The sequence below is a fragment of the Gopherus flavomarginatus genome, chromosome 4 (genome assembly GCF_025201925.1).
Source record: "Gopherus flavomarginatus isolate rGopFla2 chromosome 4, rGopFla2.mat.asm, whole genome shotgun sequence".
Taxonomy (NCBI): domain Eukaryota; kingdom Metazoa; phylum Chordata; order Testudines; family Testudinidae; genus Gopherus; species Gopherus flavomarginatus.
The window spans coordinates 7,026,066-7,049,598 of NC_066620.1; the positions used below are offsets into that span (position 1 = coordinate 7,026,066).

Sequence of the window (23,533 nt, forward strand, 5' to 3'; positions counted from 1 at the left end):
GATCCATAAAGCCTCGTTAGGTGCCTAGGTTCCCTATACAAAGAATGGGAAGAGACTGGTGTCTTAGAGTGCAATCCACAAAATCCAGCATGCTAGGCAGGGAGCCAATGGGAGATGCCAACGAGAGGGGGCTGTGCTAAATTCCTTCCCTCTCACAGATGTAGGCATCTAAATCAGGGCTGCAGAGAAATGCCTGTCTTTACTTAGCAGTGCATGACCAGTGCAAGTTAGTTTAACTTCTGTGCCAGGGAAGATAATGGAGCAGGTAATTAAAGAAATCATCTGCAAACACTTGGAAGGTGGTAAGGTGATAGGGAATACCCAGCATGGATTTGTAAAGAACAAATTGTGTCAAACTAATCTGATAGTGTTCTTTGATAGGATAACGAGCCTTGTGGATAAGGGAGAAGCGGTGGATGTGATATACCTAGACTTTAGTAAGGCATTTGATACAGTCTCGCATGATATTCTTATAGATAAACTAGGAAAGTACAATTTAGATGGGGCTACTATAAGGTGGGTGCATAACTGGTTGGATAACCGTACTCAGAGAGTAGTTGTTAATGGCTCCCAATCCTGCTGGAAAAGTATAACAAGTGGGGTTCCGCAGGGGTCTGTTTTGGGACCGGTTCTGTTCAATATCTTCATCAACGATTTAGATGTTGGCATAGAAAGTACGCTTATTAAGTTTGCGGATGATACCAAACTGGGAGGGATTGCAACTGCTTTGGAGGACAGGGTCAAAATTCAAAATGATCTGGACAAATTGGAGAAATGGTCTGAGGTAAACAGGATGAAGTTCAATAAAGATAAATGCAAAGTGCTCCACTTAGGAAGGAACAATCAGTTTCACACATACAGAATGGGAAGAGACTGTCTAGGAAGGAGTATGGCAGAAAGAGATCTAGGGGTCATAGTAGACCACAAGCTTAATATGAGTCAACAGTGTGATACTGTTGCAAAAAAAGCAAACGTGATTCTGGAATGCATTAACAGTTGTGTTGTAAACAAGACACAAGAAGTCATTCTTCCGCTTTACTCTGTGCTGGTCAGGCCTCAGCTGGAGTATTGTGTCCAGTTCTGGGCACCGCATTTCAAGAAAGATGTGGAGAAATTGGAGAGGGTCCAGAGAAGAGCAACAAGAATGATTAAAGGTCTTGAGAACATGACCTATGAAGGAAGGCTGAAGGAATTGGGTTTGTTTAGTTTGGAAAAGAGAAGACTGAGAGGGGACATGATAGCAGTTTTCAGGTATCTAAAAGGGTGTCATCAGGAGGAGGGAGAAAACTTGTTCACCTTAGCCTCCAATGATAGAACAAGAAGCAATGGGCTTAAACTGCAGCAAGGGAGATTTAGGTTGGACATTAGGAAAAAGTTCCTAACTGTCAGGGTAGTTAAACACTGGAATGGATTGCCTAGGGAAGTTGTGGAATCTCCATCTCTGGAGATATTTAAGAGTAGGTTAGATAAATGTCTATTAGGGATGGTCTAGACAATATTTGGTCCTGCCATGAGGGCAAGGGACTGGACTCGATGACCTCTCGAGGTCCCTTCCAGTCCTGGAGTCTATGAGACCAGGAGCCTCTCTCCTGGAATCAGGTGGCTTAGGCTCCTGAAGGGTTCTTGAGGGAATGAGGCCTGCCTTTCTCCACACAAAACAGCTGAAGAAGGAGGTAGTGCTGCTGGTACCCACCTTGTAACTTTTATCCTAATGGTTTTATCCCACTGCTATGAGATGTAGGAGACCCAGGTTCAGTTCCCCCCTCTCACAGGAGTGCTATAAGCACTGAGCTCTCATGTTGGAGCTGTTCCACTGTGGATAAATACTTAAATAGCCATTGGGCCACAGAGGGAATGACTCTGTGGTCCAGTAGTTAGAGCATCCGCCTGGGAGATGTGTTACCCAGAGTCCAGCCACCATGCTCTTCTCACTCTTTCATTATTTATTCACAGGGGAAAAGCTTCAGGACAGACTGAGGGACCCTGCTGTCCTCAGAATATCCACAGCTCAGTGGTTAGCACACTCTCCTGAGAAGTGGGTGATCTTGGTTCAAATCTTCTCTCTCCCATCCTAGGCAAGCGCTCTGACCATGGGGGCTAAACATTGTAAGGCAGGTACCACTCCTACCCACCCTAGTTTTTGAATGGGACCTGATCCAGTTGGGGGCCCCTGGACTGAGCCCTGTATGCAGGTTAGGCATCCATACGCCTATCTTGTGAATCACTCTAGGGCTTAAGTGGGGATACAGGCGTCTGAACACCTAATGGGAGGCAGCAGTGTGCATGCCTGGTGGGTGAAACATAGGCACCAAGCAAGTCTGGGGTTTAGGTGCTTCAGTATCTTTGTGGATCTGGGCCTAAGTGATTGATGTGCAGGCTGTGTCAAGTGCTCACAGACACTGAATTACGTCTTCAGAGAAAGCTGAAAAGATCACATAAGTGCAGCTGAAGCTCGGTTTTTTAAATCCTAGTTGTAAAATCTATGCACAGTGACACTGTATGGCTCTAATTGCGCAGTAATAGAATCATAGCAATGTAGGGCTGGAAGGGATCTCAAGTGGTCATCAAGTCCCAGCTCCTGCATACCTAGACCATCCCTGACAGGTGTTTGTTTAATATCTGAAGGCCACAACTTGTAGCTGTTGTTTGGAGGGGGTTGGTTTTGCTACATTTGACAAATGAAACAGAACTGACATGTAAAATCCTGAGCACTCGCAGCACCCATTGGCTTCAGTAGGAGGTGTAACTGCTCAACACATGTGAAAATCAGGCAACCGTTGTTAGATTCTGGCTTTTTGCTTCAACAGCTACTGCCATTTAAGATCAACACTAGTTTTATAAATGCACATGCATGTGAATTATCATTATATTTATTTCTGAATGCTTTTATACATACCTAGACAGACAAGATGGGTGAGGTAATATCTTTTATTGGACTAGCTTCTGTTGGTAAGAGACACAAGCTTTCGAGCGTGCACCTGAAGAACTCAGTGTAAACTCAAAAGCTTTTCTCTCTCAGCGACAGAAGTTGGTCCAGAAAAAGATATTCCCTCACCCACCTTGTCTCTGTAATATCCTGGGACCAGCACGGTTACAACAACACTGCATTTACACATTCCTGTCGGTTTTCCTTATTACAGCTATTATAAACCAAGTTACCTGAGATATGGGATGTGGCATGGTCTGTGGAGTTAACCCATTTTCAATGCTATTCAGATCTGAAACACTCCAGCTGAAGTTCATTCCAGTACAAATGGCCAGCACAAGGGGCCACTTAAATGGGGCACTCTGGCTAGGGGTTGATTTCATGCTGCCACAACAATGTATGAATGGCTCCTGAGTTCTTGTTACACCAGTAGTATCACTTTTAGTTTTAACTCTGGATTCTCCCATTTTAGTGTGTGAAGAGGGTCACAGCATCTCAAGCCCCCGAGAAAAAGTAAAAAGAACAAAGAAGACAAGAACATTTTTAGAAAAGGAAGATAAGCTATCTGTATGTATATGCTACAATTTGTGAGTGTAGGAAGGGTACTGAAACTGCCAAAGTGCTAATGCTAATCGATACATCCAATGGAAAAACTAGGCTGCTTTATTTTTTAACACCTTCCAAATGCATTGGTCTAGGAGAACATTTTGGAAGGGAAAGGTAGAAAATAGTCAAATTTGGTTTAAAAAATAAGGATTGTCTTTCCTAAATAGGAATGGTTGGTTGGCAGGTATATATTTTTGCAGAACTTGGATTTAACCAAATTTCCCCCTACTCTCTGAAAAAAATTTTTTTTAACTAGATAGCTTTCATTTTTTAACCAAAGCATTACTGTCTGGACATTATGCAAGTAGCTTAATGAAAGTATTTTGGACACATTCTTCTCCCTTTGAAGTGAATGGTAGCACTCCCATTGGAACAGGATCAGGTCCAGAATCTTTGTCACAGTTACAAATTAGGAATGTTAATGCTACAGATGTGTTATGGAAACCTTTAAAGGCAAGCCACCAGGGACATGTGGTTATATCATCTATCCAGTGGGGACAAGAGGAGACTTGTCATAAGAAATATAACACGAGTAACTGAATTTTCAGGGCTTTTAAAAAAATAAACGAACAAAAAACAAGATAACTGATTTTCAGTGCAAAAATAAAAACACTTCCAGTGAATTACACCCCAAATAAAAGATCACATTTCTGCAAGCCCTACTTCATGAGAACCTCTGTGTGGCAATATGCTGGGGCCACGGTATGGGTTTTACATGCAAAAGTGCTTCCTTCACTCCCTGCTATTTCATAGTCTCTCCTGGGCTTAGCACATACTCAGGCTCAGCCAAAAGCCACTGGGCCATAGATCTAGGGAAACTATGGGGTGAAAATAATTGTATAGGCTAATCCTGCCATTGGCTTGAGTTTGCATGCCATAGTGACTCTGAGGCCCAGCAGGATTTCCCACCTCTTCCTATCCTCATGTCACCCATGTACAGGCCAGATTTTCAGGCTGGGTGATGGAATTTGGCTTAAGTGAACAAACACAGTTAAAAAGCAAGACTAGCAAATCACAAAATATATTTTGTTAATGTGCTTTGGCAATTGGAGTTTAGTTTTATTTGATAAAACTTCACAGTATGCTAGTAAATATTATGCAGTGTATTTTGTAAAAATGAGGCCCTGAATTGTCAAAGATTCTCATGTGCTTACCCTTATTATCGTGAGTATTTATTTTATTTCAGTAGGACGACTCATGGTGGTAATGTTAAGCATGTATAAGTTTACAGGATTGGGACCTTAGTAATATGACAGTTGACGATAGCACCCTGCTGTTCAATATTGGCTCAGAAATGGGGGAAGACAGCCTTATTTTTGTAGAAATTGTGTGTGGATTAGCAAGGTTCAAATGCCTTACATGCATAAGACCAAATTCTGCCCTCAGCTACCTTTGCACTACTCTGCCACCATGAGTTCCCTATAATCATATTTCTACTTTGTAAAACATTGAGTGGTGTTGATTTCTGTATTTTCACAGCCTGAGGCTAGACAGCTCCTGAAAGAAGTAGGTCCAGAAGGGGAAGGAAAAATTTCACTGGTAGAACAATTGCTTGATGAAGTAAGTTTAAAAAGATAAGTAATTTCTAGTTCAGGTTTTCAAGACACAGATCCAGGCCCATTTTCCATTTACTTCATGAACTTTAGTCCTGCTTTCATGACTAATAAGAAAAATAATAGTAAACCCACAGAAATTGTTCTAACGGCAGATCACTGCAGTAGAGCTTTTAGGGCTAGATCCTCAAAAGTAGTTAGGCTCTTAACTTCCACTGATTTCAATGGAAATTAGGAGCCTAAGGGAACGTTTACACTAGAAATGCTACAGGGTACTACAGCAGCTGTGCTGTTATAGCATAGGCACTTACTACAGCAATGGAAGAGGTTCTTCTGTCGGTGTAATAAATCCACCTCTCCACAATGCAGTAGCTAAGTCAACAGATGAATTCTTCCATTGTCCTAGCAGTGTTACACTGGGGTTTGAGCAGCTTAATTACATCGCACACAGCATTTTACACAGCCCTAAACGATGTAGTTAAGTCAGCCTAACTTTGTACTTTAGACCAGCCCTAAATATTTTTCTGGCCCTGGGCCTTACTGCCCCCAGTATTAAAGAAAATGAACATTTAAATAAAAACCAAATAGGAAAATCTGTTTGCATATATTCTCTTCCAGAATTGATAATGAACAGGTATGAGTTTGCCCTGATCCCACCAAAAGCATTGTAGTAAGGGAAAAAAGTAACCTTTTCTGTAACCATTTTATGGGTTAAGGTCAAATCCTTAGTAGAACTGCTGCAAGCCTGCCCTACGGTAGGGCATGGTGGGTGGCACCATAACTCTATGGTGATGTGCTACACAGTCGAATGCAAGGAGAGCGAGAGCAGGTTAGGGAGTTCTCCACTGGTCAAATCCATCATCACAACACTACCACTACCTCTGCCTGGAGCTGTGGCCACAAAGCAGCTGCAATGGATGGGGAAGCCTTTGACCTTCTCTCCCTCCTAGCTTTTTTTAAATACGGAGATACACCTATGGAAGGGACCTTGAAAGGTCATCAAGTCAAGTCCAGTCCAGTCCCCTGCCTTCAAAGCAGGACCAAGTACTATTCCCCCCCTTCTCTTTTTTTTTTTTGTCCCAGATCCCTAATGGCCCCCTCAAGGATTGAACTCATAACCCTGTGTTTAGCAGGCCAGTGCTCAAACCACAGAGCTATCCCTCCCCTGACAAATACATGAAAGTTGAATTTTCCAGGTTTGACTGTTTCTGAATGTCAGAGCAGATTTCAGAGAGACTCTGACAACTAAAGCTGAGTTTGTGCTATTAAATCAGGGGAGGCAAGTTGAGACCTGTATAGCTTGTAATAGCTGGTCCTCTTCTGCACATTCCAGGGAGCTGACCCAAACTGCACCAACAGTGAAGACCGACCTGCTTTAACAGTTGCTGTCCTAAACAGACATGATGAAGTGGTTCCAGTTCTTGTCCAGAAAGGTGCTGATATTGACCAGCAGTCAGGACTGTAAGTAAGCAATTTCTATCCAGAATCCTCTATAGAGCTTGACCGGCAGAGGGACTTGAGACTTATATTTCACCAAAAGGGACTAACCTCCTAAAGTGACTGTGAATCAAATTTTCAAAACCAAACAAAACCACCCACACTTGGAAACAGGTAAATCAACAGACAACTTCCCCTTTTATTGCTTCACTTTAGTTGGCTGGCTTTGAAAATGTGGCCCCATATTTTAGCTCTACAAAGCCTCAATCCTCCTTTTAAGCCTTTCCCCTCAATCTTCCTGTAACTGGTACCTTCCTTCTCCCCCTCCCCCAAGTTCTCCTACCCCACTCTCAAAAAGAAGATAGTCACCTCACCAGAGACTACATTTGTTGGTCCTTGATTTTCCCACCTAGTTTGAAGCAATTGATACACTAGTAGAGATAAAACATTCCTCTAAATAGTCGTGACTTCCTTTTTAAATAATAGAAATTAGAGTGCACCCTGTTTTCCTCCCATACAGGCATAACAACACTGCTCTTCATGAGGCAACTTTGCTTGGATTAGAAGGAAAGAAATGCATCAAAGTCTTGTTAGGGTAAGTTCTGCTGTTGTGGCATCTAGTGCAGATCTGGGCTATGTGTAATCTATATGCATCACACAGAAGTAATCAGTAACAGGTATGGGCTTCATCCTGCAAGGAGCTGAGTGCCCTCAACTTATGTTGACTTAATAGTATGCTGTACATGTACAACAGGACCCAGGGCCAAACTCTGATATCACTCACATTACAACATGAGTAAGCATCAGAATCTGAGTTTGGGATTTACTTTTGAGTTATAGTAATTTAAAACAGATTCCTTTTCCAAAGTAGTTTGAGCAGTTTGTTCTTTATTTACAGCTGTAATGCAAACATTAAAAAGAAGAATGAAAAAGGCTTATCAGCATATGACTTGGCACTGAAGACTGGGAACGAAGAAATAATTTCCTTGTTTGCTAGTAAGCTTGGACAGGGAATGCTGGACAAACTGACCAAGCCCAAGAATATCAGTCTGGCCATGGCTTGATTGTAGCTTTCTTATCCAAGGTGGAGCTGGATGCTATCTATGTTTGGAAGAAAGTGGATTTTTTGTTTTTAAAAAACTGCATCGCCAAGGCTTTTTTTTTTTTTTTTTTTAAACTGACTCCAAGGGGCTTTGAATCAAGCAAGTAGCTGATGTGATTTTGATATCAAAATCACAAGTAATCTTCTTATACTTAGAAGAACTACAGGATTGAGCCCTGGAAGAGTAATTGTGCCTTTAAGATTAGGATGCTGTTGGAAATACCTTAAATGGATCATTCACCACTTGTGCAGTGGTGCCCCTAAGGCAGCATTTACTGTGATTAACTTATTTCACATTTTAAAATAAATAATAATTATGTGAACTATTCTAATAGGAGAGATTGTTAGACTTCACTACAGAATACTCAGTTTGAGCAGTTAAATAAATCATTGTGCATGAAGTTTCCTTTAGACATTTATTTATGTGTCAACATGAGAAAATTTCAAAGGAGGTTTGCAGAGTCATGTAAGAGATTTAGGAACACATGTCAATGGTAGTTGCAGTCCTAAATGCCTTATGTGATTTTGAAAATCTCCCCCTTTGTTTATAAGTATACATCCCTTTGATCCTTGCATGAAAGGGACCTCAACTACTACCACCACCCAGGCACAAAGAGGCAACTCTAGAGAACATATATACAAGTCAGACACTACACAAGGCAAGTCGCAGGGGCCTAGGAGACCAGCTTCTCAATATCACGACGTGCACGCTCCGATTCTTCCTTAAACTCCGTCACTTTCTGAGAGATTTGCTTTTTCTGGAAAGATCAAAAATGAAATTCCTTCAGCTTACTACAGGCAGTATCATGCTCAGCTTGGTGGGAAAGGACAAGGTACTACAGCTCAGCACTCCCCCCCAGGGCTGCAAGGTGACATGCTGGCTGGCCCAACACATGTCAGAGGGGAGACTAATGAAGTGTCTCATTGACAAGGAAGCCAACTACTCAGGAGGCTACCTAACAGGTCCTAGGACCGGAGGCTACATTAGCCTTTAGAATTAGAGGACCTAAAACACCCCAATTCTGAGCTGTACATACAATCATGTTTCTCGTTCGTTCCTTGTCCAGTTTCAGGAATTCCTGCAGTGTCAGGTCAACAGGGTTCTTACGGAGGGAGAGAAAAGCGCAGCCAGAGGAGTGTTTCCTGTGCTCATCTCTAGGAAAGGGAGACCAGGCTCATGTTAAAGGTACACAACTGTACTCCAGTGCAAAGCATTTCAATAGTTACTTGCTTTCACCCATCCTCTACCACAGCAGTTCTCAAACTGGAGTCCTTAGAGACTGCCCAGGAGGCCCACAAAATGTTATGAGCAGAGGCATGTGGGGTCCTGCTCATGGAGTCAGTGGTTTGACGCAACCCCTTCTGATGGCAGGAGGAGCCATCAAAATGTTCACGGGCCCAGGAGGGAGCACCACCTCCACCTCACCTGTCTGGGCTGGGGGAGCAGGGGCACACAACTAAAAATTGCAGTGTCACTGCAAAAGAGATCTCCCCCACCATCAGAAGGAGTTGCCTCACAGCCGCTGACTGCATGAGCAGGCAACAGCTAGCCAAGGAGAGACACCACTGCTCTGCCCTGCTACATCAGCTCTTCAGGTAGCAGGGCCAAATGGAAGGCAGAAATCTGGCAAGGCACATCTGCAGCCCCTCCCCCCCACACACACACCTCCCCATTGCCTCTGGATAGATGCTGCATTAAGAAGCAGGCACACCCATCTCACATCTGTAAGGACTTATACTTTTTTCCATAAAGCATTGCCAACAGTACATGTTCATATGAAGTACACATAGTTTTGTCAATCCATTTATCAGTTGGGAGACTATGATGAACATTGCATTTGACAAGGGGGCTGTCAACAAAGAGTTTGAGAACCTGTGCGCTACCGTATATCCACTACTCACAGAACCACAAGTGAGTCACTCCACAATCCCACTCCCTGCGATACTGAGAGATACCAGCGTACTGGTATTTTGCTAAAACACTCCACCCTTGAGGTTCAGCTGGCATTTCAATCCTGAGGTACTTTCCTCACTCTCAGCCATTTTAGTCTCCTCAGGGCTCACTCCCAAACCCATAGCAGCTGGGCTATGGGTTCAGGGAACTATTTAAAAGAGCCTAATTTTCTGTTGGGATTTCTATTAAGAAAAGTAGAACATAACTCTCTCTCACTTGGCACGAGTGAAGAACAAGGTCCTGGAGGCGGTTAAAGACAGGAGTGTTCCAGTTGCTGATCAGTGATGTGCTGTCTTGAATAGTATAGTATTCTGGCTTCACTCCCATATTTAGCTGACCTCTGTGTTTGTGACTTTCACACACTCCCAGAGGGGGAAGCTATTGTGAGTCCTACAGTGGAACTCCTTCCATTGAGGTCCAGTAGACCGGCTCCACTCCTGAGTGAAAATTCAGGTTACTTACTGAGGACACAGAGGACATTAGTTTTCCTCCTGATACTTAAAAGAACATTGGGTCCAGCTACCAAAGCAGCCCTGGGGCAGCAGAGGCTCCTTGTTCTCTGAGAATTCAATACATAATCCTGCATTCGTGCAATAGTCGGGGGATAACTCACCCAGGAGGCACATGCTGGGTAGCTTCCGATGTGTAATGAAACAGTAGTTGGCAATGTACCACACAGCCAAGAAAATGAAGGCTGCCATGGGACTTTTTGGCATCCTGGTTTGCAGGGGTCTATTCTCCCCTATTACAGGCAGCTTCTATCTGAAGAAGCCCCCGTGGGCAGAGTGCAGGGCTATTGTGGCCCCCACGGACTGGGATACTTACATGGGGTCATCCTCGGGCTCCCAGCCTTCCAGCTCCTTGAAGCAGAAGAAGCACTGCACCACATCGGGCCCATTCTCACTGGGGCAGTGGATGAATCCGGCTTCTGCCATCTGGAGCGGGGGGGGGGGGGAGAGAAAGACGGGATCAGCGAGACCGCCCAGCTCCTTCCCGCCAGGGCTGGCGGCGGGGGGGGGGGGGGATGCCCAGTCCCGCAGGCTCGGGGGGCCTGGGGGGGAGACCGGCGGCGGGAGGCCTGGGGCTCAGTGCGCCGGGGACCGGGCCGGGCCAGCCTCCGAGCCCCGCCAGGCCCCGGCTCCCAGCCTCACCCGCTGCGGGGTGCAGGCGCAGCCCTCGGTGAAGGGCCAGCTGCGGTAGGTGGCCAGGCGGGTCTCGCTCAGGTAGAGCTGCCACTCGGCGGGCAGCAGCGCGGCGGCGGGGGCCGCGGGGCACTTCATCTTCAAATCCTGGCGGCGGCGCGGGGGCTGCCGGGACTGGGCGCGGCCGCGCGCGCCGGGCACCCTGGGAACTGTAGTTTTGGGGCGGCCGCGCGCGCTGGGCCGTTATAACGGCTGCCCCTCGCGCGTGAATAGCGCGTCACAGAGAGGCGGGGTGGGAGCCGGGAGGGCTGACATGGGGGATATAGATAGATGTGTGTGTATCAGGATCATGGGGCATGGACGTGAGGGAGGAGCTATGGGGACATCGAGGCCATGAGGATTGTGGGGGGTGTCAAGGCTTTGGGGGTGTTTAGATGAGAGAGTGACTGGGGGGTGTGTGTCAGGGCTGCGGGGTTGTTGGCCTGAGGGAGGGGTTGTGGGAGGGGTGGGGGCTGTGGGGGGTGTCAGGGCTGTGGGGTTGTTGACCTGAGGGAGGGGTTGTGGGAGGGGCGGGGGCTGTGGGGGGTGTCAGGGCTGTGGGGTTGTTGGCCTGAGGGAGGGGTTGTGGGGGGTGTCAGGGCTGTGGGAGTGTTGACCTGTGGGAGGGGCATAGGGAATGTGGGGAGGTGTCAGGGCTGTGGGGTTGTTGACCTGAGGGACTGTGGGGCTGTGTCAGGGCTGTGGGGTTGTTGACCTGAGGGAGGGGTTGTGGGAGGGGCAGGGGCTGTGGGTGGTGTCAGGGCTGTGGGGTTGTTGACCTGAGCGAGGGGTTGTGGGAGGGGCGGGGGCTGTGAGGGGTGTCAGGGCTGTGGGAGTGTTGACCTGTGGGAGGGGCATGGGGAATGTCTGGAGGTGTCAGGGCTGTGGGGTTGTTGACCTGAGGGAGGGGTTGTGGGAGGGGCAGGGGCTGTGAGGGGTGTCAGGGCTGTGGGAGTGTTGACCTGTGGGAGGGGCATGGGGAATGTCAGGAGGTGTCGGCTGTGGGGTTGTTGACCTGAGGGAGGGGTTGTGGGAGGGGCGGGGGCTGTGAGGGGTGTCAGGGCTGTGGGAGTGTTGACCTGTGGGAGGGGCATGGGGAATGTGGGGAGGTGTCAGGGCTGTGGGGTTATTGACCTGAGGGACTGTGGGGCTGTGTCAGGGCTGTGGGGTTGTTGACCTGAGGGAGGGGCTGTGGGGGGAGATGTTGGAGCCATGGGGGATATTAGGGGTGTCAGGGTTGCAGGGGTGTTGACAAGTATCAGGGCAGGGGCTGAGGCACTCTGCCCTGAGTGGTATTGTTGCCCTGCTTTGCCCCAGCGCTGCTGTGTGGTAGTCTGGGGAGCAGGACAGAGCTCACCCCATTCGGTGAACGGCATGAGCAGTGATACAGGTAGCGAATCGCAACCCCCACCCATCAGTCTGAGCCTGTAACTAGAAAAGGAAAGTCTGGAGTCAAAGAGGATGGCTTTGGGTCTGTGCTGGGAGCAGAGATTGGGCCCTTATAGGGAACCAACAGAAACAGGTGAAAGCTCAGTTGATCCAGGTTTGACTGCTTCTTGCATTTTACTGAGCACTATTATTATTTGTTTTACCATCATGCCTAGGAGCCCGTTACAAACCAGGACCTCATTATGTTTGGCACTGTACAAACAGAACAAAAAGACAGTCCCCACGCCAAGAGGTTTATAATCTAAGCATGAAAGCCAGTTTTGTTTACTGCTACCTAAAGATGAAATTTTTATATTATAATTGAGGCAGGCTTGAAACCCTTGTATAGCTTGTAGTTACTAGTCTCCCTCTTCTATACAGTCCAGGGAGCTAATCCCAACTGCATCAACAATAAAGACTGACCTCAGACCACAGAACTCGGGGAGGGTGCGGGGGGGGGGGGTGAAATTGTGGCCCGTTTGGGGAAAGGTTGCTGATAGGCTGGCATCCCAGCTGAGGCTTGATTAATATTCTCAGGTATATGATGGTTGTGCTAAAGATGAGGTGTGTCTGAGTGGGGAAGTTGGGATATATATTTCTGTTACTTAACTTATTTCCTTCTGTTAGGTATGCTACGCACAGAGCAACCTTATCTGACGCACAACGTGGTGCTTTTGTGTATTAATTCATATGCGCTGGCTCCCGCAGAGTAACACTACAAAAGATGGTGGTGTTGCTATTGGTTTTAAAAAGAACAATACAAGCTGTAGCTGTCCATGTGTAATAACTGCCTGCTAAGATCAGTACTGAATTTGCATAGTAAATTAGCTCTTTCCAGTATGTTCTGCTTAACTCCATATATAATGTGAAAAGCAAGCTTTTATGGAAAATATACTGTAACTTTAATAACAGGTATTGTGAGACACTTAACCCCTTAGGCTAATCCTTAACAACCCAGTCCAAAGGAAATCCTGTTTTGTGAATGTTTGCCACAATTGGCAGATGAATAACAGCCTCTGTGTGGGTGTCTGTAATTCACAAGAAATCAAACGTTATGCTGTCTCTGTTTTCAGGGAGTTAGTCAAACCTTGTTTCTCAGTTCCACTGAAACTCATTATAAATACACCTAGATATATTACACAACTATCTTCATGAAAACTTCCAATGTTGTTTACATGACGTTTGTTCTGGATCATCTCAGGATTTTATGGCTGCCATCACATGTCATGTAGGCAGTTGCCATCTTTACTCAGTGTTGAACACACTCAAGTTGGGAGAAATTCTGGCAACTTTGAAATCAATGGCAAAACTCCCATTGCCTTCATAAGGCCAATAATGTTTGGCTCCAGACTGAAAGTTGAGCAGGAAAATATTATTTCTTTGTCATGGGCTGACAGTTGTCTTTTTTATTCTGTCAGGGCAATGAAACTTTTTTGCTGGTTTTGTTTCCAGATTGCTGTGACGGAGAATGTTCAGCTGAATGACTGCTCTATCAGTGGTGTGGTAAGATTTTATAGTGATTTGTTGTCTTCTGCTATTGCTACGATGGGCTTCGGACACTTTCTATACTAGCTTCATCTTCATAGGTCACAATGGTGGTAGACTGATTCCCTGCAGCAGAGGAGAGAGAGTATTCCTGGTGGAAATCTTGTGGTGAGTCTGACTGAGCTGCAGAATAAAGAGCTTTTGATGTTCAAAACTCTATAGTTGCAGGTTACCACAACAGATGGGACCATTGTGATCATCTAATCTGACCTGCTGCATAACACAGGCCTTAATTAATTTTTTTAACTAGAGCCTATCTTTTAGAAATATATTCTATTTTAAAGTTTTCCAGTGATGGAGAATCCACTACAATCCCTGGCAAGTTGTTCCAATGGTTATTACCCTCACTGTTAAATTTGTATCTTATTTTTACTCTTAATTTGTCTAGCTTCAGCTTTTAGTCACTGGATCTTGTTATGGTGAGGGGGGAAAAAAGATGCCTTCCTTCACCATTATACTGTCCACAGTTACATGCTGCAGAACTCTTCCAGGTGATTAAAAGGTTGGTTAATCATGTCTCCATTTGATATGGGGGGTTGATTTTTTTTCCTCACTGGGAAGAATGTTCGTTCATGTTACACTGCAGAGAATAGCTCACGGTGGATCTGAGTGATATCTCCTGCTGCTGAAGCAGTGTTTCAGGGGGATAAATGCCAAGTAGTGTGTACATTTCAGCTAGAGCAGCTCATTGATGCTGTGGTGGTGCTAGGGAGGGGCCTTGAGGCAGATGCACAAGGGAGTACTGTTGCTCAGCCTTTAGAATTTTTGAGTACTTGATTATTTGACTGTTATATTGTATTATTGATGCCTAAATGACCATTTTTCTGAGCAAGTACCCAGGTTGTGCCTGCAGCTACAATGATTGCACATACAAATATAGAAGTGCAACTAGGTACACATTTGTACCTGTGGACTTTGAGTCTTCATGTTTAAAAACTTGTTCCATAGTGTGTGCGTAATTCATAGTGCACTGAACTTGTGAATTAATATTATAGCCAGGTAGTACCATGTCTCTAAGGAGCCCTTGATGTTTCTCCTTAAGTAAGTGGAATATCTGGCATCCAGCCCAGATTTTCAGAAATATTCACTAATTTTGGGTGCCTCAATATTTTGGTGCCCCCAACTTGAGACCCAAGGGCCAGGAGTTTTGGAGGTGTAGCACAACTGGCTTCAGATGGAGCTGTGGGCATATTTAGCACCTCTGAAAATCAGACTATAGGTGTCTCAAAACATGTATCGAAAATCAGAGATTACTGCTGAAAATGTAGGCCTTAACTTTCAATAAAATTATTTATTTCTACAAAGAAATCAAAACTACTTCGGCCTCCTGCCCCCTCCCCCCAGCCTGTCTCAGAAAGAATATGTCTCTAATCCAGATTCTCAACATTCATTCCAGTGGATGGAAATAGATCTACTTTAAAACAGGCTGCACTGTTTTTTAACTTAGATGTCAATCACATGGAAGAAACTGCCTTGTTTGTCTCCCCCCAAATCGTGAGTGAATGATGGCACAATCAAAGTTTGGAATTATTCTACTTACCAGCTGGCCACTCTGCTGTGGAGGGAGAGAGGGTCCTCTGATATACTATTACTTAGATAATGCATTGACATTTCAGGCAGGTTGTGCTTTTGGCATAGAACCCATTGCAGTAATTGTGGATATTTCCTCATCTATGAGCTTCAGCAGTTCTTCACTGCAGTTAGCCCAGGTGATCAGCAGTTGGGTTAGCCTGGCCGAAGTGTGAGTGGCCACACTGCAAAGCCATACCCAAGTTACTGCACCCTCACCCATGTGTGTCGCTAGGACTGCCCATGATTCTTTGTGCTGCAGTAAGGTCAGCTGCTCTTTTCTTTCCCAGTGAATTGCGTGAGAACTTGACTGTCCTTTCGGGAACATGGGGTGGGAAGGCACTGGAGAACTGTCTGCACTAAAGTGGTTTACCCTGTGTCCTCACTCCAAAGTGGGCTGGTTGCCAGCCCAAGTGAAAGTAGAACCTGGCCTTTAATCCACATCCCCAGCTGCGTCAGATTGAAAGTATAACTAAATTTGTATGAGAAATTTCTGTGTGGTCAGGAAGGGGGTTAGAGAGCCAACACCAAGTAAAAACCTGGACTAATTCTGCAGTGAAGACATGTACCCTTTGAGGGTGGTCTCTGAGTCTGCTCCTTCAGGCTTCAGTTTTTGTGCTGATTATGCAGGCCTCATTTTTCCCATATAAACATGTTTTCCAGCTTCAGAAACAGCAAAGATGGAGAAGTTCTTAAAGGGCAGCTCTAATCTGAAAAGCAACTATGTAAAAGTGATGCTATCTTAATTAAAAACATGTTCCCATTTATAGTCAAAGCTGCTGACCTTACTGACTATAAATAAGTTATGCTACTTCTTATTCCTGTAAACATTCCAGAGCCAAGAGAGTAAGATGGATTGTATTTTGGTTTGTACATCATCAGCAGAACAATTAGCTAAGTTTTGACTGCAGAATTTTTATAGTTGGTAATACATGAGCCAGAAAAAAAATAACCTTGACTTTCAGATGCCAGGCTGAGTCTGCAGGACTGGCAGTTAAAAATCTATTGTTTTACTTGTAACCTGAACCAGTTTGATCAGGAAATTATGGAGACATATCAGACATGGCACCTCCCCAGTGTGGTCATTACAATGTCACTTCCACAGTAGTCACAATCTAAGGAAAGCTTGCTCTGTAGGTGGGTATTATGGTGGGGTGCTAGGGTTGTTGTCCCTTCTTGATGTTACAGGAAAAATTACATAAGATCTGGTGTATTCATTATGAAAGTGTGGTGAGGTTCAGTGGCAGGAGCCAGGCACACAAGAATGTTGAAGTTTCTTAGTTCTCCTGAAAGGACAAGGGAAGCCATGTGGAGTTTAGTGGTCACATTATGAGGCCTGGTTGATGTTGATGCAGCCCCACATACCCCTGTTCTGAGGATTATTTCTCTTGCTGGCATGAGTACTCTCTACGGGTATGTGCGCGCTTAATACCACAAAGACAGCATTCAGGGATGCCTGCTGCCAGGTAAACCCAAACTGTGCCAGCATGTGACCATTTAACTTCATATTTAAAATGATTTTTTAAAAATCATGAACCAGGCTTGGACCCAGAACTTTCTGATTGGCCATCCAAGATTTTATACTTATCAGTCATCAAGATACAAGTATAATCTGAGTCAACAGCATGTGTGTTTCAATACATGTGGAAAGGTTTCTTTTGGAATACCATGATAAATCCCATGCTTTACAAGTGAATAAAAAGATCTATAAGATTATAGTACTTCAGTAGCAAGAATCCACAATAATTGAGAATGATTACTGTGATCACACTTTAAGATCTGAATAGAACTGTGTAACTTAAGTCTCCTAAAGAGGTTTTTTTTCCTGTCCACTTCAAATGGATGCAGTGATCAAATGACAATACAGAACTTAAGTATCAGAGGGGTAGCCGTGTTAGGGCTCGTCCACACTGGGGGGGGGGGGGGGGGGGGGGGGGGGAATCGATCTTAGATACGCAACTTCAGCTACGTGAATAACGTAGCTGAAGTCGAATATCTAAGATCGGAGTACTCACCCGTCCAGACGGCGCGGGATCGATGTCCGCGGCTCTCCGTGTCGATTCCGGAACTCCGTTGGGGTTGATGGAGTTCCAGAATCGATATAAGCGCGCTCGGGGATCGATATATCGCGTCTAGATTAGACATGATATATCGATCCCCAAGCAATCGATTTTAACCCGCCGATACAGCGGGTAGTCTGGACATACCCTTAGTCTGGATCTCTTAAAGCAGCAAAGAATCCTGTGGCACCTTATAGACTAACAGATGTTCTGGAGCATGAGCTTTCGTGGATGAATACCCACTTCGTCAGATGCATCACGCATGAAAGCTCATGGTCCAAAACGTCTGTTAGTCTATAAGGTGCCACAGGATTCTTTGCTGCTAATACAGAACTTGAACATGTTTCATTTTAACACCCCTTACAAGCTAGACATTAACAATTTGTAATTGTATTCTCAGGAGAGACGACAAAGTGTCCTGCCAACTGTATTTACCTCCAGACCAGGCAATAAACTGGCTGATAACTTTTTTTTGTTACTAGGTGAGAACCTGGCTTACTCAGGTAGGAATAGATGAGCTCCTGTAAACATTGTTCTTCTGAATACATTATACACCACAGAAAAATATTACAAAGGAAAACAGTCATTAAGAAAATATAGTACAAATCCTATGGAGGCAGTGTTAACTGGTGGGTGGAGCAGTGAACTCCATTAGTTAAAACAGTGCAACTTCTAAATGTGACTTCTATGTGACAACAATTGCATGTGCAACTATAAAAGTGAGCAGTCTTATTTTGGTTACCTTCAGTCAATAAGTAATTGACTGAAGCCATACCAAAATAAGAGTGTCCACAAAGACTTTTGCACTGGTTTAACTAAGTTGATTTAACATCACATTTATAATTAAACTAGTGCAACATCTGTGTACAGACAAGTCCTAAGTGTCTTTACAGAGCCCAGCATAATGGGACTGCTGTCTCAGCTTGCACCTCTAATGCTATTGCAGTAGAAATAATATCAAACCCAGAAATAACATGGACAATTAAAAGCATATCTAGGGCAAAGTTTAACATTTTTGACCAACATTTTAAAATGACTGTAACACAAAGAAAAAGAAGAGTTTTGTACAGCTGGGTTGAGGAACTTTTCACAGCACTTTGCACAATTGTATGCTTATCTCTCTGGGGAAAGCTAATTTAATTACTTTTATTCAATATAAAAAGACATAGTGCTTGTACCAGCAGCCACTGCTGCAGGTCAAGTTGCAAAGCACTTCCTTTGTAACTCAAAATGCAGCCAAAAGTCAGAAAGTACAAATGTTAGGGTTAATCATGCTACTTATGTGTATGCATCAAATCAGCCTTTAAATACATGCTCATATGTTATTTTAGATTTGAGTGTATCTAAGGCTGTAAGGAAAATGCTATTTGAAATCCTATGAGATCACATGACTAAAAATCCCATTGTAAATGCCTACATGCAAAATGATAGAATGAAAGTTGCATGTTAAACCTTAACTTCGTCATTTCCTGACTTTGGAGTGCTTCCTTGTGGAACCTTAACTATACATTAACTTAGTGTTTTACACCAAGGTTGAAATGTTCAAAGCCGACTGGGGCATTTAGCCATATAACTCAATGGTATTTGTGGGGCAGAATCACCTAGTTGGCTCTGAAAATCTCAATGATAGGTGCACTGTACAGGCCTAATCATGCAAGCCCATGAGTAAGGACTAGTGAATAAGAATTTTGTGGCTTAAATCCTAAGGCCTTATCTATACAGCAACATCTCATGGAATTTGTATCCAGTTAACGGTGTGGCTGGCTCTAAAGACAATTTGTGTGACAGCAGAGAGCATGGCTAACGTTCTGTGTAGCCATCATGTGCTCATGGTGTTCTGCTCCTCACAGGCCTACGCTGCCATAGGGTTGTCTCTGTAAGCAGTTCAGCATGCTACTTTTGTGCAATATGGACAGGTCCCCTAACTACCTGCGTAATGGGTCTGGACAGTCATCCTTCTTTGCTCCAGCTCTCTGTAGTAGGACATCCCAGAGCACATTACTGGTGATGCTCTGTGTTTGTCCTCAGGCCAGTCAGTCCTTCCTACAGCAGAACGAAAACAGGCACAAATCCAGTTTTGTGGGGAAAGGAGGAAACATTTTTTTGTCAGGTTGTTTTTTTTTTAAATGACAGCTGTTAGAAGCTGCTCATTGATCTGGAATATTACTAGTCTTGGTGGAAAGGAATGAGTGACCATAGTGCACGTGTGGTGGGTGATGCAATTTATCCTGTTAGTCTGCAAACAGTCAGAATGCTCCACCATGTATGTTTGTAGTTGTGTAAAGGACATGTACACACAAGAGATGTAGCATTATATCAGGGGTTCTCAAACTGGGGGTCAGGAGCCCTCAGGGGGTCATGAAGTTATTACATAAGGAGTTGAAAGCTGTTAGCCTGCACCCCAAACCCCACTTTGCCTCCAGCATTTATAATGGTGGTAAATATATTAAAAAGCATTCAGAGGCTTGCTATGTCAAAGGGGTCACCGATACAGAAGTTTGAGAACCACCACAGTATATGTACCAGACTTTACCAGTTCCCAGCCTTGTTTGTCCAAAGAATAATCAGATTCCTCTGTCAAGGTGAAGTGCCAAGCATGATTTTGCCCAAATTATTTAGTGCTCAAAAGAATTATAAAACAATCTCTTTTGCCTACCCTGCTCATCTTATGTTGCAGATCTAGATTCAAGATGACCCAAATGAAATATCAGAGGGGTATCCGTGTTAGTCTGGATCTGTAAAAGCAGCAAAGAATCCTGTGGCACCTTGTAGACTAACAGACGTTTTGGAGCATGAGCTTTCGTGGGTGAATACCCACTTCGTCGGATACATGTATCCCACGAAAGCTCATGCTCCAAAACGTCTGTTAGTCTATAAGGTGCCAAATGAAATAGGCAGCTTCCATATCACGTAATATTAACATACACACTTAAGGCCACTTAGATTGATTTTTCTCCTGTAGGAGGAAGGTGAAATTTGGTTAGTCACAAAGGTAAGTTTGCTCAGCTGAATTTGGCTGTAATAAGGTGCTGGTTTAGTAACTGGAATTGCACAGTCATTCTATGGCTCAGTGGAGCTGCAACCGTAATTCACATTGATGGGGTGTTGGTTTTCTAATCAGTGATAAGATTGCTTGGCAGTCAAATGGCTGAGACACAAAGGAAAGGAAAGCTCAATAGTGAATAGCATGTGTTACTTACACTCTACCAGAGGGCTCTAGCTATTCCAGAGAAAGCCAGCTGCCCCATGGAGATTTGTGTGGGTGCTTGTTTTCATACTAATGGTCTTGAACAGCAGAGAGCAATTTGGAAGTTCAGGGTTCTGGGTCCCTTTTCCATTTATGTAAGGCCTTTTCTACACTACAAAGTTTTGTCAGCCAAAGCTGCCTTTGGCTGAAAAAACAGGGGATGTGTACACTCTACAAAGCTACTTTTGGTGTCAAAACTCTGCTGTTTTCCCAACAAAATAAAACTACCTCCATGAGAGGCATAGCGCTTTTTGTAGCAAAATTAAAGCGACAAAGCATCAGCATAGACACTGCTGTTTGTATTGTCGACATAACTGGCTTCCACCAGTATCCCACAATGCCTGCGGTGACTGCTCTGCTCACTGTTTTGATTTCTGCTGCCCTGCGGGCATGTGCCCCTCCAGAGCTTTGGAAAGTATCTGACAGCTGACCCTGCTGCTCCCTTTGAGGAACAAAGAGCAAATCATTAATGGGGAATGCTGCTATTCTGCCCTGCACCAGGAACACAGGGGCAGGCAGACTGCTGCTGCAGGGAGCATGGGGTGGGGAGACGGAAGGGGGGACTGCTGTGCTGCATTGACATTCCTCAGCATGGGGAGCTGAGCTGAGCTCACAGAGCTGCTCAGGATGCGGCTATAGGAGAACTCTGAGGGAATCACAGAACCATAGATACACAGACAGGCAGAGCGGGCTGTTTCAGGAGAGACTGCTGTGCCATGCAAAGCTAGGGGATGACATGGGGGGGGTTCCCCCTCACCCTGCCTCAGGGTAAGTCGGTAGGTCAGCCTGCTGTGTCCCCCACCCCAGACAAACTGCTCTCCTCTCCCTTCCCCACCACAACCAGTTGAAAAGTGGCTGACAATCTACTAGGATGCCCCTTGAAGGATGGGATTGAGAAACCTGCATCATGTGATGCTGTACCTGCCCCATGAAGCATTGCAAACCCTTCCCAAAGCACCCTGTGGCCAGCTGCACAGTGGGATGGCTACCCACAGGGCACTGCTCTCTGTGTCTGATGCAAGAGTTGTCGACAGAGTGCATCCACACTAACGAGCTACTGTGGACATGCAACAGCAGCTTTAATTAAAGCACTTTAATTAAGGCAGCATAACTTTTATGGACAAAACTTTATAGTGTAGACAAGGCCTAAGATAGATTCAATGTGTGAGGACGGGCTTATTTTGAGGACAGGAGATTGGAATCACTCCATAGTACAACCATAGCTGGTGGTTGGGGAGACAAGTGGTTAACATTCTGGGATGTAAAACTTCCTTTTTTACCTCTTCAGGTGGGTCCTCTGCTCGCAAAGAATCCCCCCTTTGGACTCCCGCCCCCTCAAAGGCCTCATGTTGTGGTGACAGGCTGTGCACAGCTCCCCTGGAACCCATCAAAACTGCACCATAGAGAAGGAAGTGCTTCCCCAGGACTGGACATGCTGCCTCCTCAATGCTATCAGCCTAGGGCCCTGACCCTGATCTCCCATAGTGCTCCATTATAGAGTGGGGACGGCCCAGCCCATCATCTCTAAAGGAAACTTCAGTTTAATTAGCTTTTCTGCATTCTCCCTGAAGCAGCTGAATTTTGAGACATTACAGCAGTTTGAGTCACAAGTGAAAACAAACTCCATATCCTATAGAGCCGTGAATCCAAACTTACCCTGAACAGGTACAACACGAGCAGCATGGCCCCACCCATCTACTTCAGACTCAGCTGGGAAGGACTTTCATGGGTCTTGAGGGTGCTTTCATTTCCATGACCATTGAGTGCCAGTGGTGTCTTGCTAGATTGCCTGCAAGAGCAATTTTACTGCCAGTTCTGGTGGCATCCTGCTTTCACACCAGAAGAACATTATAATGCAATATGAGAACCAAATTTCCAAAGGGGCCTCAACAAGGTAGCACTTTGTGAAGGGGACTTTGTGTATGCATAGGCAGCAAAATATCACACTGCAGAGAGTATATTCATCCTGGTAATCAGGTGTCTCATTTTAACCCGACAGTTCTGGGAGTACAGTAAACTATAGGAACCAGGGGCAGAATTTAGACAGCTAACTGGCTGACTTTACATGAACTAGCAATATTTGCAAGTCAGAGAATGTAGCCATCTCTGTATTACCACCTATGGCTACACTTCACTTGCCTACAAAACTGCAGAGGAATCTATTTTACGTATTTGTCCTCTATTGGCATGGCGTCTGAACACTTCACAATCGTTAATATATTTTGTTTATCACCACCCCTGTGAGGTATGGAAGTGCCACTACCCCCATTTTACAGATGCAGAACTGTGACACAGAGAGGCTAGGTGACTTCCTTACAATCACACTGTGAGTCTGTGGTAGAGCGGGGAACTGAAGCTGGATGATCTTCAGATCCTAGGCTAGTGCCCTAATCACTGGCCCATCCTTCCTCTCTAGGACGGGGTGCAGTTGTGCACATACAAAATTAAGGGCCTCTTGAAAATCTCTGCATATTTTGTCTTAAAATCCAAAGAATCATTTCATTTCCACGGTTTATTTAAGATACTGCTTGATTTCATCATAATCAAACTTCTTATGTTGTCTTCTGGAGAATGTGGAAAGGGCCTGTTTAGGCAAGATCCTCTATGGCCCTTATGCAGTTGTGCAATAGATGCAAGTGTAAGGAGCCCTCCCACCCCTACACACCCTGCTTGGCTTGTTGCTCTGTCCCTGCTCTCCTGGTGGTACATGGTGCCCTGGAGGGAGTAAGAAGTGGTATAGCCCCAGATTCTCCCACGTACAGACCGCGAAGAACATGCTGTACTAATGAATGAAAGGCTGTACCAGGGTGCACGTTTCCGCTGCACACTGGGGGGTTCCACAAGGCCATAATGAGCCATTTTGGAATAGCAGAAAATACTCTGCTAGACATGTTCGATTTTGCATGACATCAAAGAAAGACGGTA

At 44.9% G+C, this 23,533-nt stretch overlaps 2 protein-coding genes and 1 long non-coding RNA gene across 6 annotated transcripts in view; 2 read left to right on the forward strand and 1 right to left on the reverse strand.

Moving 5' to 3' along the window:
• DZANK1 (double zinc ribbon and ankyrin repeat domains 1) overlaps positions 1-7,667 on the forward strand; it is a 34,377-nt gene extending 26,710 nt beyond the window's left edge. For all 3 annotated transcript variants that reach the window (XM_050951291.1, XM_050951293.1, XM_050951294.1), the window contains exons 17-21: positions 3,399-3,493; positions 5,012-5,092; positions 6,419-6,546; positions 7,043-7,117; positions 7,421-7,667. In XM_050951291.1, coding sequence (XP_050807248.1) covers positions 3,399-3,493; positions 5,012-5,092; positions 6,419-6,546; positions 7,043-7,117; positions 7,421-7,586 — 545 coding nt within the window. In that variant the 3' untranslated portion in view covers positions 7,587-7,667. The remainder of the gene's footprint in view (positions 1-3,398; positions 3,494-5,011; positions 5,093-6,418; positions 6,547-7,042; positions 7,118-7,420) is intronic.
• Positions 7,668-8,021: 354 nt separating this feature from the next.
• Positions 8,022-10,938, reverse strand: BIRC5 (baculoviral IAP repeat containing 5). Its single transcript, XM_050951313.1, has 4 exons — positions 10,730-10,938; positions 10,404-10,513; positions 8,662-8,779; positions 8,022-8,382 (listed from the first exon to the last, which is right to left on the reverse strand). The coding sequence occupies exons 1-4, from the start codon at positions 10,856-10,858 to the stop codon at positions 8,299-8,301; spliced, it is 441 nt and encodes a 146-aa protein (XP_050807270.1). The 5' UTR covers positions 10,859-10,938; the 3' UTR covers positions 8,022-8,298.
• An 868-nt stretch (positions 10,939-11,806) lies between these two features.
• Positions 11,807-23,500, forward strand: LOC127050375 (uncharacterized). 2 transcript variants are annotated; one of them, XR_007774194.1, is made up of 5 exons: positions 11,807-12,281; positions 13,640-13,690; positions 13,774-13,840; positions 17,762-17,864; positions 21,897-23,500. It is a non-coding gene; the product is annotated as an uncharacterized LOC127050375 (long non-coding RNA). The 2 variants fall into 2 exon arrangements; XR_007774193.1 differs by lacking the exon at positions 17,762-17,864.
• The last annotated feature ends 33 nt before the right edge of the window (positions 23,501-23,533 follow it).